Genomic DNA, 20,349 nt, shown 5'->3' with positions numbered 1-20,349 from the left:
TCGAACCGGGGACTCTTGTTTACAAGTCGGCAATTCTTACCACTATGCCACAGAAGCTGTTGCATCTTCCTTGAACCTTTTATGAAAGTGTTTATTTGATCTTTGGACTTCAGGCTTTACACATTATATAGTTTATGCCTACATTTTGTCATTTATTACTAAAATATGAAAAACGTTTCTGTTTGAACAATTTGTTTACACAGATTAATGCAGAAACGGAACACACAAATAACAATCTATTACTTCCACTCTAAAACTCCAGCACTTCACTTCCAGATAATCAAGGCATGAGCTGGGAGAACTTTGTGCATGTTCTGCGGCAGTGGGGGATGGAATAGCAGGATGCTTGCTGCTTATCTTTATTGGCACATTTACAGGACAAAAGACGCTGACGGAGAGGTGTGAAGGGATTTAAGTTGTGCTGGATTTAGTTTTTTCGTAGGCTTTGGTAGTTCTAGTGTTAAGCAGCGTCAAACATGCCATGCTATGTCAAAGCATTAGGCTATGAATAGGTTAAAGGGTATGCGATTTATAGCCTTCTTCATGGAAGGAATGAACCACACTGGTGTTTTTACTTATGCAATTATTAATAACATGCGATTGTATTGGTTTCTAACCTTGAGCAGTGATAAACTGAGGAAAACCAAAGTAAGCTCTTCAGTGCAATTATAGAGCTTTGGCCCTCTTGAAAGGGAACTACAATATAATCTTTACATCATATTCAACACGTTTGAGGTTTAATGTGTTTTTCACATCAGTGCACATTATTATAAACGTTTGGTGATATCAATTATTATGTGCATCAGTCATCATTTAATTTGTTTGGCTGCAGTCCCCTAATTGATAAAGGGTATCATTCATTTCTCAGTTTCTGTTGTGCACACACATTTTGGGCTTCTTTTTGTGTTTAATTTTTAGAAATCTGACCCTAGGGCACTTACTTTGAGTGAATATATATTATATGAACATGGTGCAAGATTCATCTTACAAAACACCCAGACGGAATGCCTAAATGCCTAAAATATGAATCTGAAGTAATTTTTAAAAGGCCACTTAATGTACAATACCATTTTTCAGTTGAATCCAAAAACCATTTTTCAGTTGAATCCAAAAAACATGGCCGGATTATTCTTGAAAAATACATTGGTTTCCTGGAAAAGTGAGGCTCCATTTATGATAAATGTCATTCAAAAGTTGAAGCTGTGCTGCAGCTCTCAGAAAGAAAAGAGCATAGTTTATGTAGACATAAGGGGTATATAATAGAAAGTTCAGGGAAGCTAAACACATGTCAAAACATTTTTTATTGTTTTCCACTGTTATGAAAACAGATTATAGTTAATACGATAATACATGAAAAAAAATCATCTAGTGTTGTTAAAGATAACGACACAATAATAAGGTATTATTAGAACGCAAACGTGGCTGTGATCAGACTTTGAAAGAAAATTCTGAAAAAGCCTATTGTGCAGCAAGCGCAATTTTGTCAAATCAGTATTGACCTAAGGGCATAAAAGGTTCACCTGTCTGTCTGTGTGTGCTCCAAACATCAAAGCACATTAAATTCCATTTGGGATTATCGCACCTCCTTGATTTAAAACATCGTAATTGCCAAAGGATTTAAGCAATATTTGCAAACAGCACAGCAATTTTGAAAAGAAAAAAAAGAAACAATAAAACAACTGATTAAATATTAAAAATCTTGGTAACAGAGGTCATGTTTCAGCTAATAAAGAAAGTGTGACATTTGACATAGCCTATATAATGTGTACACTAATATCTAATAGAAATACTAATAGAAATCTTAATATGTATAATTTTTCCTTTATATATATATATAAATTATAAACATATGTTACCGTCAATGTGTGAAACTAGACATTGTGTACAATACCTAGGAACTCAGAATGATGAAAATAAAATGATTCAAATTTGAAACATTTCCTAGGCATTCAATAGTGCCTTAATAAAAGGCAAACCAGTAATTCGGTCTGTGTAATGCCTAGGGAAAGTATATAGCATATTAAAATAACACAAGCATTTCATCCTTTGCCTAAAAACATGCATTCTATTAGAATGCCTAGGCATTCTATATAAATTCTGCTTTTCACATATTGCTGGTAACATATGTATACACACACACACACAAATACAGTTATCAGCCACAACATTAAAACCACTGAAAGGTGAACTGAATAAAACAACTTATTATATTACAATGGCATCTGTCAAGGCGTGGGACATATTGAAAAGTCAGTTCTTGAAGGTGATGTGTTTGGAACAGAAAAAATGGGCAAGTGTAAGGATCTGAAAGACCTTGACAAGGAACAAATTGTGATGGCTAGAAAACTGCATCACAGCTTCCTTAAAAAGGTTGGTCTTCAGGGATGTTACCCATATGCAGTGGTTAGCACCTAGGAAGGATAACCAGTGAACCCATGACAGGGTTGGGGTGCCTAAGGCTCAATGATGCGTGTGGGGAGCAAAGGCTAGCCCATCTGGTCCGATGCCAGAGAAGAGCTACTGTAGCACAAATTGCTGAAAAACACAATTCTGGTTATGACAGAAAGTTGTCAGGAGCAGACCAGTCAGAGAACCCATGCTGACTTGTGTCCACCACCAAAAGCACCTACAATGGGCAAGTGAGTGTCAGAACTGGACTATGGAGCAATGGAAGAGAATTGCCAGGTCCGTTGAATCATGTTTTCTTTTAGATCAAGTTGACAGGTGTGTATGCATTACTTACGTGGGGAAGGGATGGCAGCAGGATGCACTATGGGAGGAAGTCAAGCCAGCAGAGGCAATGTGATGCTCTGGGCAAAGTTCTGCTGGGAAACCTTGGGTCCTGGCATTCATCTGGATGTTATTTTGACACAAACCACCTACCTAAAGATTGCTGCAGACCATATACATGCCAACAGCATTCACTGATGACAGTGTCCTCTTTCAGTAGTACAAGTTCAAGGTGCTGACTTGGCCTTCAAATTCCCCAGATCTCAGCCTGATTGAGCATCAGTGTAATTTTCTGGAAAAACATGTATGATCCATGGAGATCCCACCTTTCCAGCTTACTGGACTTAAAAGATCTGCTGCTAATGCCCTGTCGACAGACACCACAGGACACTTTCAGTCCCATTTTGACACACAAGGGAGACCTACATAATATTAGGCATAATATTGGTTTTAATGCTGTGGCTGATCTGTGTATAAGGTTGAATGTCCTAATTTTTCTGCAAATAGGTAAGAATTTCTTGTCAGTTAGTGTGTCAACCTAAGAAAAAATAGTTTTCACTAATAGATCAATTTCATGGCCTTTGTACTTTCTGGATCCGAGTGGCTGTCATAGGAATAAAAGAGGAAAATATACAAAATATACATGATGAAGTTAAAGATCTCTAGGTAAAATTGAAAAAATAAACTAACTCATAGTTGAAGTCACACAGAATGTTTCTTTTTCTTTTTAAGAAAGACAAGTTCACAAATTTGCCAATGCTTTTTAATGGGAGATTTTAAAATTTCAAAAACTTATTGTGTTTCCCTGAAAATAAGACAGGGTCTTATATTAATTTTTGCTCCAAAGCTCCACTATGGCTTATTTTAGGGGATATCTTATATTTATTCATGTACAACAATATACATTTATCCAAATACAGTCATGTCATCTTCTTCTGGAATACCTTCATAAATCTCCAGATTCAAACCCTGAATTTCAGCCTGAATTTCTTGCTACACTTTTAAGATCCTACAGGATCAATGTGCGTGCTTCAATGTTTGATAAAAGGTTTAACGTGGGGAAGCAAAATGCTGACATACAAATAATTTTGTGGTGCTTTGATATTCAAGCGTCACATATTCCCCAAAGTAATGACACAATACATTTTAAAAGTCTCACGTACCATCTTTTTATTTTTTTTTTGCACCTTTACAATACCATCAGAATGTATGGCGGTGTATTTGAGCCACAGAGAAAAAGAAAATAAGGACTTCATGAAAATATTTATTTTGTGATTAAAGTGGAAATTTCAGCTTTAAACTCGAAATGTCCTCTTTAATCCCATAGTTTACTTTGTCATTAAAGTAGACTGTCATAAACGTCATCTTAAAACTGACCGAGCTGTTAAATAGCTACACGCTTCTGGGGCTTCCTCCTGACCCGACAGAAGTGGCAAGCAGCATCGCCAAACAGAACACATTAAATTTATAATACTCCAGCTCGCTGCACTTTTAGAATTCTTAGATTTATATTGATATCCCTTTCATGATGAAATGCATTAAAACATGTATGCTACATTTTACAGATAAATTATTAACTTTGTTTAAATAATGAATACTGCTAATAAATACACATATGGGATGGCATAGTGGCAGAGCAGTAGCGCTGCTGTCTCACAGGAAGTCATGTCCCTTGTGATCCCTGCCTGGAGTTTGCATGTTTTCTTGGTTGGTTTCCTTAGTGTGCTCAGTTTTTCCATCCAAAGACATGAAGGTTTGGGGATTTGGTGAAGCTACAACGATGCCAGTGAGTGTGTGTGCGCTTGTGTTCACCTTACAATGAGCTGATGCTCTGTCTAGAGATTTTGTTTCTGTCTTGCTCCAATGCTGCTGGAATGGGCATATCCCCGTATTGATGGATGTAATCATTAAAAATCCATTTCATAGATATTGTGGCAAGGTGTCCTCAGAATTTAATGGATGTTTCAGGCACACGCGTCACATTGCTTGAAGTATAAACCGGGCCTTAGGCGCCTTACTTTTCAGCTGACGGTCTTGACTAGGGCTTAGTTTTGGGGTAGGGCTTATATTACAGAGCAGCCTGAAAATCATGCTAGGGGTTATTTTTGTTGTAGATCTTATTTTCAGGGAACCACAGTGGAACAGTGCAGTATGTTCAAGGTATCTCAAAAACAACTGAGCCGCATCAATAAATTTCCTTGAAAAATAAGTGCCACATTTCAACAAAATTGTTTCCTTTGAGGCAAAATTGATTTATGCGGACAGACAGACATGGCTATCACAATAGATGTTTTGCACACTATATTAATGTAAATAAAACTGGAATAAACAACAGGTAAATATAGAACACCAATCATGGCATTAATTATACATTGTATTACAGTTCATGTATAAAAGTGATGCAGGCTAAGGTATAATCTAAACAACATTGTTGGTTGCCGGGATATCTCTTATGCCTAATATTTCTGAACCACTGGGTTGCAACCCACATTTGGGTCATGTGCTGCTGATGGTGGGTCGTGCATTGCTATTGTTTATAATAGTGAGTCACATTGGCTCCAACCATCACACTCAATCTTTCCCTGCTTGAAACACCAAGGAGGACCACGCTTTGATGATCACACTAAGTGGAGGCAGCTCTGACAAATGGGACCAACCAGAGTCACAAAGACACTTACATGGGGAAAAAGTGGTTGCGATACCAGAAAGGTTGAAAAACACTGGTATAGCCTATGAGTAATGGGTAATTTGACCACATGATGATATGCTGAGCAGATCCTGTAACTGATAATACGATTTTTTGTGGCAGACCAGCCTGTTGCTCTTTTGGGAGAAATGCAAGATCACTGCTGATTTTTTACTTGGAACGTACAAAAGAAATTAAAGAGAAACAGTAATATTTTATTAAAATAAAAAAACACATTAAACATTCCAAACATGTATTGCAATACTCTAAATATAACTCAACCACAAAAATGCTATTTCTGGTTACACAGGTTATTATTTTTCCTTTTATATACTGAAATAAAGTGAGAGGTCACAACTCAACGAATTCAGGTAGCATTGTTTTCTACAAATTGTTCCACTGGGAGCTACCACTTCAAAGGGGGCTCACACAAAATTTCCTACTTGGAAATTTGTATTTCCCTTGTAAGTACAAGGAATAACAGTTTACTTCCTAGTCATATGACACTGAGTAACTGGTCACCTGACTGACTAGTAATTTTAACACTGACAACAGAAAATTAACACATAACTCCTTTAAATATGCTTTTATATATTGTACACAGGCAGTTAGTTGTATATTACCCATGAGCACTTTGAAATCATTTCAGTTTTTTTGGTCCAGCACCTCCTAACTCACCGGTATGAGAAAAATCCCACATATGTTATACAGCTTGACTCATCTTGCTGTCTATGTATGTAACACGTTTTTCAGGTTCCAACCAATTTTCTAGACCTGAAAGACTCTTATTTTAAAGCCATTTTAGACACATTCTGTGCAGGAAATTATACCCTAATGATAAAGATTGAACAAATACAAATACAATAATCAGAAGGAAATGACACAGCCTCCTAATGGGATACAAAGGGTCAGTTACTTCTTTTCACAAAACTTTGAAAAGTAACATTGGCATGTGGAGTGCTGTTTTATGCTATTTGAGGTTGCTGATCACAAATATAATGGATATCTGATTACTTACTGGTGGTCCTTGGCCCCAAAGGGCCACTCCCGGAAGGTGAAAAATGACAAATTTCAAACATAAGTACTTGGGTAATCATTTTAGACTATTTCAAGGTCAGTGATTACAAATATGATGTTAATTTTGATCTTTTACTAGTGATCCAGCTTTCTATGGATCTGTATCTGAAGGTGAAAAATGCCAAATTTCTATTGCAATCGAGAATATATAGGATTTAAACATTTTATATTAAATAAATGACACAACTATTTCTTTCTAGTATGTACTTATATGTCATGAAGTAAATCATTGCATTTCTTATTAACACCCTGAAGTGGGGTGTCTATTTAGGCTAATTCAGGCTTTTTACTTTGCTTTTTTGTTCATTTATTTAATAAAAAGGAACCTCATAGGGTCTATTAAGAGATGCAGGCTTAATAAGCTTCTGCATTATGACAATAGGCACTAATTCTGTTAAACACTATGAAAGAAACACTAATAATAAAGCAGAAACAACACAGGCAGATAAAGTAAATGAAAAATAAAATAGGTATATGGCTCTTTTTTAAATGCTATGCAGCTTTAAGAAAACTTAAAAATATAATTTAACTTTTTTTTTTATAAATAACAATTTTGTTACGTCATTATATATTTTTTACTATACACAGAAGCCATGATAACATGTGAAACTGTACAGTATTTGATGATATTTCGAAGTAGCCATATTACCACCAGTACAGCATTAGTTAGTAATTATTTAGTAGGACAAACCCTTGAAATTCTGAAAGAAGAGGGAGGTCAAAGAGTGGTGTACTTACATAATTGTCTTTCCAATATGCTTGAATGCTTTTTCTACAAATTCCCGGACACTGTGTACCTCCCCAGTCGCTATAACAAAGTCTTCCGGCTCATCTTGCTGCAACATCAGCCACATAGCCTGCAGCAAAAGAAAAGAGCACATGCAACTCTAAGGATATTGGCAACTTCCACAAACCATAACCTGAGACCTCTGTGTGCACTCTGACCACATCCAGTCTCTGTACCAGGGGACCAAGTAACAATAGACTCGTCCAGTATCAAGTACAATGCTAACAGTCTGGAACAAGGTTATTTATAAGTTTCTGGCCGCAAAATGAAGCTGCAGATTGCCCATAACTCCACTGATCGCCTTCCTGAGACTATTCTATGTAGAACAGGAAAACAAATTCAGACAAACCAAAGGGAATAAAAATGATTAAATGTTCATACAGTATGCAAACATTAATAATATATTATTGTTTGATTTACAACTTATATGATTACAAAATGAAAAATATAAAAAAAAATAAATTATGTTGAAATCCTTTTGTTGATGTTTAACAATATGTTTCAGTTTCAAAATTTTATTTCCCTTTTATATTACATAATCTTGCTTTAAATAATGTATTTCAAATGAATGTTAAAATGGTGACTACTGCCCTCGATTAGTGATACAGTATTTATATGCTGTCGCTACATGTGTAAAATATGCGTATACATATGATTACTTGAATAAACATTTATGAATACTGAAAGAGGGGGTTTATTTCAATACTTGCAGGATGGCTCTAGCAAAAGTGGTTCAGCAATACAGGGAATGGGATGGGGTGCAGAGATGGCGTATTTTAAATTTAATTTATTTTACTTTTATTTTTTGGGTTTTTTAGCCATAAAATATTCTATTCAACTTATGAATAGTTAATATGTGATGTGTAAAGACAACATCTGCTTTACAAGTGATCTTTGGTGTGTTGTCTGAGATAGCAAAGTTAAGTGGGAGAATGGCAAACCAGTTGTGCTGACATCATGCAAAGAGTGCCAGAGTTAAAAGACAGAGAAGGATATTCCAGTCCTGTTACATGCACGTGTGGAAGGTGGTCAGCAAACAGGATGTTCTTCAGTGGTGTATATTTTGTTTATGCTTAGGTTTTTCCTTTAACTGCACCTTCAGCTGCAGTTCTCCTGTGACTATTTATCAGACAAGCCTGCTTTTCCATGTTCTGACTGCATTTAGATAAAGAATTAATACAGAGTACTATGAAATCCAAGTATCTATAAGAAAAAAAGCATGTAATTTGGTACAGCAATTACATTTGAGAGTCAATCAATGCATTTTAAGAAATATGGCTAAGAAAAAGCAAGACATGATAAATTACCAGCATTGGGCGAAATTAATTAAGTCTACAAATTAGAAAACATTTTAATATGTTCTACAATATCTATGCCATATTTATTATTTAGAATTCTAATAATATTAGTCCCCTCTATGAGCCGTCACCTTATCGTGGTGGAGGGGTTTGCGTGTCCCAATGATCCTAGGAGCTATGTTGTCCGGGGCTTTATGCCCCTGGTAGGGCCACCCAAGGCAAACTGGTCCTAGGTGAGGGATGAGACAAAGAACGGTTCCAAACCTCCAATGAAGAATAAAAACTGTGGACGACGTTTTCCCTTGCCCGACGCTGGTCACGGGCCCCCTCTGGAGCCAGGCCTGGAGGTGGGGCTCGATGGCGGCGCCTGGTGGCGGGCCTGCACCCATGGGGCTCGGCGGGCACAGCCGAAGAGGTAACGTGGGTCCTCCTCCCATGGGCTCACCACCTATGGGAGGGGCCAAGGAGGTTGGGTGCAGTGTGAGTTGGGTGGTGGCGAGGCGGGACCTTGGCGGTCTGATCCTCGGCTACAGAAACTGGCTCTTGGGGCGTGGAATGTCACCTCTCTGAAGGGAAGGAGCCTGAGCTAGTGCGCGAGGTGAGAGGTTCGGCTAGATATAGTCGGACTCACCTCGACGCACAGCTTGGACTCTGGAACCAATCTCCTTGAGAGGGGCTGGACTCTCTACCACTCTGGAGTTGCCCGGTGAGAGGCGCCGAGCAGGTGTGGGCATACTTATTGCCCCGACTTGGAGCCTGTGCATTGGGGTTTACCCCGTGGACGAGAGGGTGGCCTCCTCCGCCGGGTGGGGAAGGGTCCTGACTGTTGTTTGTGCGTATGCGCCCGAACAGCAGTTTGGAGTATCCACCCTTTTGGAGTCTCTGGAGGGTTGCTAGAGGGCATACCTTCTGGGGATTCCCTCGTTTTGCTGGGAGACTTCAATGCTCCGTGGGCAATGACAGTGAGACCTGGAAGGGCGTGATTGGGAGGAATGGCCCCGATCTGAACCCGAGCGGTGTTTTGTTATTGGACTTCTGTGCTCGTCATGGATTGTCCATAACGAACACCATGTTCAAGCATAAGGGTGTTCATATGTGCACTTGGCACCAGGACACCCTAGGCCTCAGGTCGATGATCGACTTTGTGGTGTGTCGTGGACTTGCGGCCATATGTCTTGGACACTCGGGTGAAGAGAGGGGCGAGCTGTCAACTGATCACCACCTGGTGGTGAGTTGGCCGATGGTGGGGAAGATGCGGTCAGACCTGGTAGGCCCAAGCGTGTTGTGAGGGTCTGCTGGGAGCGGCTGGCAGAGTCCCCTGTCAGAAGTAGCTTCAACTCCCACCTCGGCAGAACTTCAACCCGCCCCGAGGGAGGTGGGGACATTCAGTCTGAATGGGCCATGTTCCGTGCCTCTATTGTTGAGGCGGCTGACCGGAGCTGTGGCCGCAAGGTGGTCGGTGCCTGTCGCGGCAATCCCCAACCCGTTGGTGGACACCGCGGTGAGGGATGCCGTCAAGCTGAAGAAGGAGTCCTATAGGACTTTTTGTCCTGTGGGTCTCTGGAGGCAGCTGATAGGTACCGCAGGCCAAGCGGAAGCGGCCGGTTGTTGCTGAGGCAAAAACTCGGGCATGGGAGGAGTTTGAGAGGCCATGGAGAACGACTTTGGACGGCTTCGAGGAGATTCTGGTCCACCGTCCGGCGTCTCAGGAGGGAAGCAGTGCAGTGTCAACACCGTATATGGTGGGGATGGTGGCTGCTGACCTCGACTCGGACGTTGTGGGTGGTGGGGGAGTACTTCAAGACCTCCTCAATCCCACTAACATGCCTTCCAATGAGGAAGCAGAGCCTGGGGACTCTGAGGTGGGCTCTCCCATCTCTGGGACTGAAGTCACCGAGGTGGTCAAAAACTCCTTGGTGGCAGGGCCCGGGGTGGATGAGATACCGGAGTTCCTTAAGGCTCTGGATGTTGTAGGACTGTCTTGGTTGACACGTCTCTGCAACATCGCATGGACATCGGGACAGTGCCTCTGGATTGGCAGACCGGGGTGGTGGTCCCCTCTTTAAAAGGGGACCGGAGGGTGTGTTCCAACTATAGAGGGATCACACTCCTCAGCCTCCCTGGAAAAGTCTATTCGGGGTTCTGGAGAGGAGGGTCCGTCGGATAGTGAACCTCGGATTCAGGAGGAACAGTGTGGTTTTCGTCCTGGTGCGAACAGTGGACCAGCTCTTCACCCTTAGCAGAGTCCTGGAGGGTGCATGGGAGTTTGCCCACCGGTCTACATGTGTTTTGTGGACTTGGAAAAGGCATTGACCGTGTCCCTCGGGAATCCTGTGGGGGTGCTCGGGAGTATGGGGTACGGACCCCTGATAAGAGCTGTTCGGTCTCTGTACAACCGGTGTCAGAGCTTGGTCCGCATTGCGGCAGTAAGTCGAGCCCGTTTCCAGTGAGAGTTGGACTCCGCCAGGGCTGCCCTTTGTCACCGATTCTGTTCATAACTTTTATGGACAGAATTTCTAAGCGCAGCCAGGGTGTTGAAGGGGTCGGTTTGGTGGACTCAGGATTGGGTCACTGCCTTTTGCAGATGATGTTGTCCTGTTTGCTTCATCAGGCCGTGATCTTCAGCTCTCTCTGGATCGGTTCGCAGCTGAGTGTGAAGCGGCTGGGATGAGAATCAGCACCTCCAAATCCGAGACCATGGTCCTCAGCCGGAAAAGGGTGGAGTGCCCTCTCAGGGTTGGGGGGGAGATCCTGCCCCAAGTGGAGGAGTTCAAGTATCTCGGGTCTTGTTCACGAGTGAGGGAAGAATGGGCGTGAGATGACAGGCGGATCGGTGCGGCATCCGCAGTGATGCGGGCTCTGCATCAGTCTGTCGTGGTGAAAAATGAGCTGAGCCGTAAGGCAAAGCTCTCAATTTACCAGTCGATCTACGCTCCTACCCTCACCTATGGTCATGAGCTATGGGTAGTGACCGAAAGAACGAGATCGCGAATACAAGCGGCTGAAATGAGTTTCCTCCGCAGGGTGTCTGGGCTTTCCCTTAAAGATAGGGTGAGAAGCTCAGTCATCCGGGAGGGGCTCAGAGTAGAGCCGCTGCTCCTCCGCATCGAGAGGAGTCAGATGAGGTGGCTCGGGCATCTGATCAGGATGCCTCCTGGACGCCTCCCTGGTGAGGTGTTCCGGGCACGTCCAACCGGGAGGAGCCCCCGGGGAAGACCCAGGACACGCTGGAGGGACTATGTCTCCCGGCTGGCCTGGGAACGCCTTTGGGATTCTCCCGGAAGAGCTGGAAGAAGTGGCCGGGGAGAGGGAAGTCTGGGCCTCTCTACTTAAGCTGCTACCCCCGCGACCCAACCTTGGATAAGCGGAAGAGGATGGATGGATGGATGGATGGATGAATAATATTAGTTCAAGAGTGTGTTCTCTCTTACAAATACAATTTATCATCATCATTTGGAGAAAAGGAGTTGGTTTAAGTTTCTCGCTAACCATCCACCAGAAACTGCCTCAGCTGGTAACCCACTACAGGCCTATAAAGTATGTTTCATAAAGTATGTTTGATCCAATGTTTTCATCATTTCAACAGACAAAAAGGTCATCACAGCATTGGTACACTGACTGACGAGGGATCAAAATAAAATGCAACATTATTAGAGGAAATTTATTTGTATGAATTGTTCCATTAGCTCATCTCAGAAATGAACAGCTACCTGGCCACTGGAGAGACAGAGAAACCCCACATGTCATCATTCAGAGAATATAAAGGTTGACTACATTAGAAGTTCCCAGAAATTCCAAGGATCCAAATACACCTGGGGTAATGAGCTACATTCTTAAATGGCAAATGGTGAGCATCATTGAGAAAAAAAAGTATCATGGACCAAAGTTCCTCTTAAAAAACTAACAATATACCAAGGACTGGCACTAACTGTCATTTTAAAATTGTTGACTTGAATTAAATTACCAAAAAGGTAGTAAGATAAAATAAGGGAAGAAGGAAAGATCATTATGTTACCAAAACTACCAATACATAACATACTAAACTACATCATCATATTGTGAACAGATACAAATAACAAAATTTATGTTATATTTCAGCAAGGGTCTATTCCCTGGCTTATTGTGCATTCTCTGGTTTATTATTGTACTTATTTCATTTTTTTGCATGTTTCTGTATCCTTTTAATTGTGTTTATTTATCATGCCTTATTTGGGTTATGTGTTTTTAAATGTGAAGCCATTCTTTGTGTCTTGTGGGTAGAACTGCAGGAGGCACAGCTGGCCTGATGTCGCAGCTGCTGGGTCCCCTATCTGCCTTCATGCTGAGGTGAGAAGGAAGGACAGAGCAGCGCATGATTAATAATGTCTTTGATAATATTACCTCAGATATTTTAAAATCGGGCGGCACGGTGGTGCAGTGGTAGCGCTGCTGCCTCGCAGTTAGGAGACCCGGGTTCGCTTCCCGGGTCCTCCCTCTGTGAACTTGCATGTTCTCCCCATGTCTGCGTGGGTTTTCTCCGGGCGCTCCGGTTTCCTCCCACGGTCCAAAGACATGCAGGTTAGGTGGATTGGCGATTCTAAATTGTCCCTAGTGTGTGCTTGGTGTGTTTGTGTGTGTCCTGCGGTGGGTTGGCACCCTGCCCGGAATTGGTTCCTGCTTTGTGCCCTGTGTTGGCTGGGATTGGCTCCAGCAGACCCCCGTGACCCTGTGTTTAGATTCAGCGGGTTGGAAAATGGATGGATGGATATTTAAAAATCATTACATACAGATGATGTTGCATTATGGAAAAGAAGTAGGGATATAGAATATACAGACATGGAAAATTTGCTAGTACCCTTACAACTGATTAAGAAAGTGCTCTATGCCTTCTGAAAAGTGATTAAATGAAAAGCAGTTGTCCCATGTATACCTGCATGGGACTATCAAGGCATTCTGGAGTAAAACTTACTGCCTAATGTCAGAAAGCTCTGTCTCAGTCGCAAATCATGAATCCTCCAACAGAATAATGACCCAAAACACACAGTTAAAAGCAACTAAGAATGGCTAAGAACAAAGCATTAGATTATTCTATAGTGGTCTTCTATGAGCCCTGATTTGAATTGTATTGAACATCTATGGAAAGAACTGCAACATGCAGTGTGGAGAAGACACACCTCAAACTTGATATAGCTGGAGCAGTGAGCACAGGAAGAGTGGGTTAAATTACCTATGGACAGGTGCTGAAGTCTCGTTGGGAGCTACAGGAATTGCTTGTTTGCAGTGATTGCTTATGAAGGTTATGCTACTGTATTGATCACAATGACTGGAACATACATCAAAAATGACAAAAAGTTTAACTTCTTTCAGATGTGACAAAAATATTTATTTCAGTTTAAAATAATTTGTTTATATTATTAAATAAGGCCAGGTCCAGGAGAGAACAGCTTCAAATATCCATCTTCCCATTTTGAGGCATGTCCATATACTGCGATACCCATGTCTGTCTGTCACATGAAACAACCCAAGCCCTTATGGACCAATTATGTTGAAATGTGGCACACTTATTCTCCAAGGAAATTTGTTGTGACATTCAACTTTTGTTGAAAATCTTAAAATAGATTGCGCTGTAGACAGTTTTAAAATTTCAGAATCTCCCATTGAAAAGCATTGGTGAATTTGCAAATTTTAAAAACATAGAAATGTTCTGTGTGACTTCAACTATAAATTACTTGCGGTTACAATATCACCTTGACAGTGATTATACTAGTTTACAGATTTTCTCCTGCAATAGCCATTATTGACCACAAAAAGATCCCCAAAACAAGTTAATAACTAACCATTAGACTGCGTGTATGAGGTAGGAAGTCGCTGTCACTGCCTGACTGCACACACAGGATGGAAACCCTCTATCAGTAAGTCCAGCGGGGAAACCTCTGCATCCATCACCCTCCTCCTGATGCTTTAAGTCATAACAGGTAAGTTAAATAATCTAACTGTATACAATGCAAGCAAGGAGAAGAAATGGCATTCAAGCCATTGTGAACAAAGCAAATAAACATTTAGTTAGTACTATTTACCTCACACTAAACAAGCTCACAGATCCATTATCTGCAGATTATAACTATTTACTATGTCACTGTCTCTATAATTTACTAGGGTGGCCAGATGTCATGGTGACAGGGACAGTCCTGATTTCATGCTAGGCGTCATGACGAATATCAGAATGTACTAGTTTAAACAGGCTACACATCTAATAAAACTCTTCTCTGCTGAAAAAAAATCCACAATATACTTAGAACTGCACGTATAAAGCTCCAAGGTGGACTCCTCATACCCCAGTTCCCAGGTCGATGGAATTTCATAGAACAGTGCAGTTAAACTCTGATGGGGAAAGCTTCATTAAGAACTTGTGTTAAATTTGAACAGCATCATGAGGATGTCCAAGAAGCACACAAAAAAGCACACAAAAACAGACAGTACTGCCATTTATTTATTATTTCCACCTTCAAGCACTGTGTGGAATGTCAGGTGTTCATTTGTGAAAGTGTTTTTTTTCCCCTGATACCTCTCTGATGATGGTGAGATAAAGCAGGCATTGAACAAAAATTGAATGGGTTTTATGCATTGGCTTACAGGCTGCATGTGCTACAATTTGGGGCTTTAAAAATCTGGTCCTCCTATAATGTACGATCAGGTGCCATAGTCCTCGGATATCCATAATGGTCAGTTGCTGTAATAAAGTTTACCTTTCCCTTTTGTTATTCCTTAGCATTTGTCAGAATTAAATAGCTTTGCAAGCCACCTTTCATGAAAATTAGTATGGCCTGACATGCTCAAGTCAGGAGGGACTAATGACATGATTTTTTAATTTAGGCCATGTTAATTTACAATTGCTAATTGTCACTGTACATGTGAATATGGTGTGTGTGTGTGATACTTGTCATTGATGATCTAGAGTCCTGTCCAGGCTTATATTCCACCTTTTGCCAATCCTGGTGAGATATGTCTTTGGCCCCTACAACCATGAAATGTACTATACTGAGAAGGTTCTAGAACCTGCTGACTGAACTCAGTCCTTTGAGGCCTTCAGAGCCTGTACACCCCTCAAATGCTCCTCAATGTTAACACCATGCATATATTTTCTAACATGTTAAATATGCTTAATCCAATTGTAGGGTCATGGGGACCAAAGCCTATCCCAGCAGCAGTCCGACGATAATGTCATACTATTACAGAAATATCAATTGTTATTTTATGGCAGAGTTTATTTAATTGCATTTTTACCTTCTTGACAAGAGATCCTGTATCTTAATGTAAATTACTCAGTACGGTACATGAACAGTCACTTACATACAAGAAATAGATAGCAGCACTGACATGCTTTGCATGTGTTGTCTTACTAAGGGAGGATTTACATACAGTATAACTGAAATGAGTGACACAAAAGAAGTGCTAGAAGCCTGCAATAATGTCTATTCAAAAGCTGTATCACCTTGACTATAATTTATGACAACTGTCAGTTAATAAAAACAGCTATAAAATAAATGATTCTACTAATCTTGCCACACAAAAAACTGACTTGCAAGACATTATTACATATTTGCTTTTGGTAGGTCATTTTCAGGAATCATTTCACTCTCATGCTAGAATCATGCAGGCTGGAGGATTAAAACAAAAGAAGAAGATTAATTTGATAATTGTCCCATCAACCACAAAACTGCTAGTCTCAAGGAAAGCATTTATCTAAATATAATCTCTGCATAAGTTATGATGTCAACCTTCAGACCATCCAGCTGACAACTGCATACAGTTTGGAATCTTACAATGAAGAGCCCATGGTAGGATTATTTAGAAGTATCACGCGAGTATGCCTTGAGATAGACTAGTGCCCTGCCTAGGGTTGGTTTCTGCATTGACTCAGACTTTGGCCCCCCATAACCCTGCACTCAATTAAGTGAGTTCCTACATGAATGGATGAATAGATGTACAGAACTGCCAAAACACTAACAGGAAAATCTTGGGACACTGGATAGCTACTGTAAAATAATTTCAGATCTAGACAGTGCAGTAAATTGTGTAGATTTTATATTTGCAAATACTGAGAGGAATGACAACCTAAGCTGTATATTAAAAGTTTTAAGGAGTTTGGTGTACTCTTTTCATGTAAAAGGCAAGATATCCTTCTTTTTTATGTATACAAACACTTAAAGGTGTGTGAAGAAAGCGAAGTATGTGGAGAACAACCCATGCGAATATGGGGAGATCTAACACACTCCAGAAAGACCTGAGCACCTATGTAGTGTATATTAAGACACTTGTCAGGTCCCATTCTCCTTCTCACCTACTCACATTTGCTAGGGAACAACATCTGTGTGGCATCAAATATCATTCCACATTTTGCATGTGTAGCTCTAAGCTGGTGGAGCGAGCTGCCCACCTTCATCCAAGCTGTTATCTCCCTCAATATTTTTAAAAAGCATTAAAAGAAACTCTTGTTCTGTGATTATCTGTCTAATTGATTATAGCTTTGATAACTGTAATGTAATGTAACTGTAAATGGCTGTAACTAAGGATTTCTGTTCTGTTTGGTTTAGTAGTGATGATCAATTTTGTAACCTTGTCCCGTTACATTTTTTCCTAAACAGTTCTAGACTGATGTTTAGTTGATCATGATCTCTTTTTGGAAGCTGCTTTGGACAAAAGTATCAGATAAGTGAACAAATGTATAATAAATGAATGGGCTGGAATCTGAAACAAGTATTCTGGGGTTTGTAAAAGAATGAGGGTTGTGCTCTTAGAACTACTGTGCCTCTGTCAGCCACAGGTGCTCTAGCAGTTCCATACCAGAGAAGGTACAGAAAGGTTATTGCCCTCCTTGCTCAGGGACTCGTAGGATTCCAGACATACCACACTGGGACACTACACTGGCCCATAGCATCTTGGGGATCTCCTAACAAATATACACACATACACACTCTTGACCGGGGCATCGATTCAGCTGTCCTTTCCCAGACAGGACAGTAATATGGGTGTTCAAATTTCAGCACTTATGGTGAAGTGTCACACATTTTCACAAGCTTTCAATGACAAATTTTCCTTGGTTCATTCCTCCTCATCAAAAATATTTGAGCGGGTTCAAAGAAATAACTGTATATGATGGAATTTTCCAAAAGAAGAGGCAGCATGTGGTGATGTATGCTACAAGTTCCAGGCTGTGTGCAGATTTTTAGTTATAAAATGTAACACTCAAGCTTGTGGTGGGTGTAGTAGGCAGGCACAATTCGGCCAGATTCCTCTTTAGTACTCTGCAGTTTGTAATTAAGGCACCTACACTCGCTCGAGTATAAAAGGAGCTTGAGGAAAGCCTGAGGGAGATCAGAAAGAGAGAGTAGGATAACTCAACAGAGAAGTGGCACTGAGGAGAGATCGGGCAGAGGAGTCAGTGCACTGGATAAAAGGTGTGGTGATCAGGAGATTCAGGAGCAGGAATGACCCAAAGGGCTCTGAAGATCGTACCGCTGACGCTTGAGTTAGAAAGTAGTGGGACGGTGGAGTTAGGCTGAGGAGGCCCCAGCGTTGACCGGTTGTTGTGGCTGGAGCACGAGCCATTTAAATGGTTGGCCACGGAGGCTGGCATCTCCGCTCTCTGCTGAGGATACCTGATGGGTGAGCTAAGGCATTGAGGCAAGACAGAGAGTAGAACCCCACTTTTAAATTTCTAATTTGAACTCTTTGTTTGGATAATTTATTCAATTATTAACCTATTTTAACTCATATAAAGCACTCTGTTTTTATTGGAATATTTATTTAATAATGGATGCCTGCACTACACTTCATAGTTTGGAACACTGAATAAAAGTGCTTTGCCTTTTTATACCTACCTCTTGATGTTTATGTGTCTTAGCTCTAGTCTATCTTTTTCTAAGACCATTAATGTTCTGGGTTAAAGGATCTTATGCCAGTTGTGGGCAACCTGGGCATCACACAGAAGTATGGGATATCAGCCTGTGAAAACACCTCTTACAGTATTTAATATGTACAGCTTATTGTCACCACTTCTATGACAATGTTCAAAGACAAATGACTTACAGAAATCTGAATCATTATAATTTGCAAAGTTGTTTGCTCATTTTGGGTTTACCATTGGCATCATTTATACTAATGGAAAATAAAGAAATAACATAATTTTAAGACTATATGATTTTCACTGCTTATATTGCAGTTGTGTATGAAGTTCTACCATCGCTCTACTTACTGACTTCCACCAAATTATGCATAAATTCTTCATGAAAATATGGATGAATAAAAATACTTGCTTCCTTTTCTGTGGGACAGTTTTCAAACCCATTATTAGCACCAGTCATGTTCAGTGGGCTCATCATGTTTGTGGCTCTCATTTGTAGAACTAATTTCAACTTGAATTATGTTGAGCTTCTTGGCCCAAAAAGTGAAAAAGATCATGAAAGAGTCAGAAAAGGTCAAGAAGGATCAAAATGCCATTCCCTTGAGGGTAAACCATGGTGCAATTAAGAGTGGTGATGCAGGTTAGCATAAACAAAAATGTATTGTAGACTCTAAACATCAAGTCATTCACTGTGAGTCGACTGCTGCTCTTCCTATGTAACATTACTAATTGCTTTCATTGAATTATGTTTTGTTTTCTTGTTCTGTTTGCTTAAAATTATGGATGGTTCTGTTAGCCTGTGAGGGACTAGTGTTGAGTACTATACCAACAAAACAGAATAATGAAATTAGCTAATCAGTTTTACTAAAAAGTAATTAGTGAAGGGAAAATATCTTTATAGTACTTCTTTTGAAGCCTAATGATATTAGTGAAATGATTATGTCAATTTTTTTGTATATTGATGTTATTTCACCAAAAACACAGCCATTTTTTTGAAGTCAGGGAATTCTTATAATTTTTGTTTCATTTAAATAAATGGTAATTATGTATTTGTTTTATAAAAATCAAACTTAGGAATGATTTTCAGGAAGAGATTATTTTTGCAACGCATTATGGAACCATTTTGGTTCAGTTTGGATGGACAGAAGCCTGAGATTATCGCTAAAGCATGAGGCATAAGGCAGAAAGCAAAACTGGGCAAAGCCTCAATCCAATGCAGGGCAACACATAGTCAAGTGTTCAGCCAAAGCACAAAACTTCACTGTCAGAAGGAAGTGTAGCCCAGTATTTAGGGACCTGAACTGGAGACCATGAGGCTGACGTGACTCACTTGATCGAGAAACTCAGTTAACATGCCATTTATAGGAATGTGGATAAAACACCAGCTGCTTAAATCCATGTAAATATACTCACCCTCATGTACATACAAAAAAAAAACCTGCTACTCTTGTAATTACTAGACATATGACTGGATATAGGCGTTCCTGTTCTTATTAGTAAAATGTCATATGTTTCTCCCTTTATTTAACATTTATTCAGGAGATTGAGTTATTGCTGAAAGAAATCTCTAGACAAAAAAAAAAATCATACAGCTCTTTCACAAATGATTGGTTTAAACACCACTAAATAAAACAAAGCCTATAAAGTGCTTGAAAAAAATCTGGCATCACACATTATATAACATTCCTTTACTGTAGCATGCAGTGATGTTTGCATTGACCTTGTCACATTGTATTTAAAAAAAACAACTCTAGCATGTCCCTAAACACCAGCGCATACTCTGCAAATCAGATTAATAAAACCTGCGGGACAGCTCGGGCTTTCTCATACTTAATACAACCTTGAAGAGGTCAGTAAAGGACTCCAAGAAAAGCTTAGCAGGACAGAC

General features: G+C 40.4%; 1 protein-coding gene across 1 annotated transcript in view; it reads right to left on the bottom strand.

Moving 5' to 3' along the window:
- The window catches only part of gmds (GDP-mannose 4,6-dehydratase), an 861,801-nt gene that overhangs the window by 118,774 nt on the left and 722,678 nt on the right, over positions 1-20,349 (bottom strand). Inside the window, exon 8 of the mRNA XM_039753423.1 lies at positions 7,232-7,350. Coding sequence (XP_039609357.1) covers positions 7,232-7,350 — 119 coding nt within the window. The remainder of the gene's footprint in view (positions 1-7,231; positions 7,351-20,349) is intronic.

This window comes from Polypterus senegalus, chromosome 5, assembly GCF_016835505.1.
Source record: "Polypterus senegalus isolate Bchr_013 chromosome 5, ASM1683550v1, whole genome shotgun sequence".
In the NCBI taxonomy this organism is placed as follows: Eukaryota; Metazoa; Chordata; class Cladistia; order Polypteriformes; family Polypteridae; genus Polypterus; species Polypterus senegalus.
Note: the sequence above shows the minus strand (reverse complement) of the source record. Positions and strands in the feature narration are given on the sequence as shown.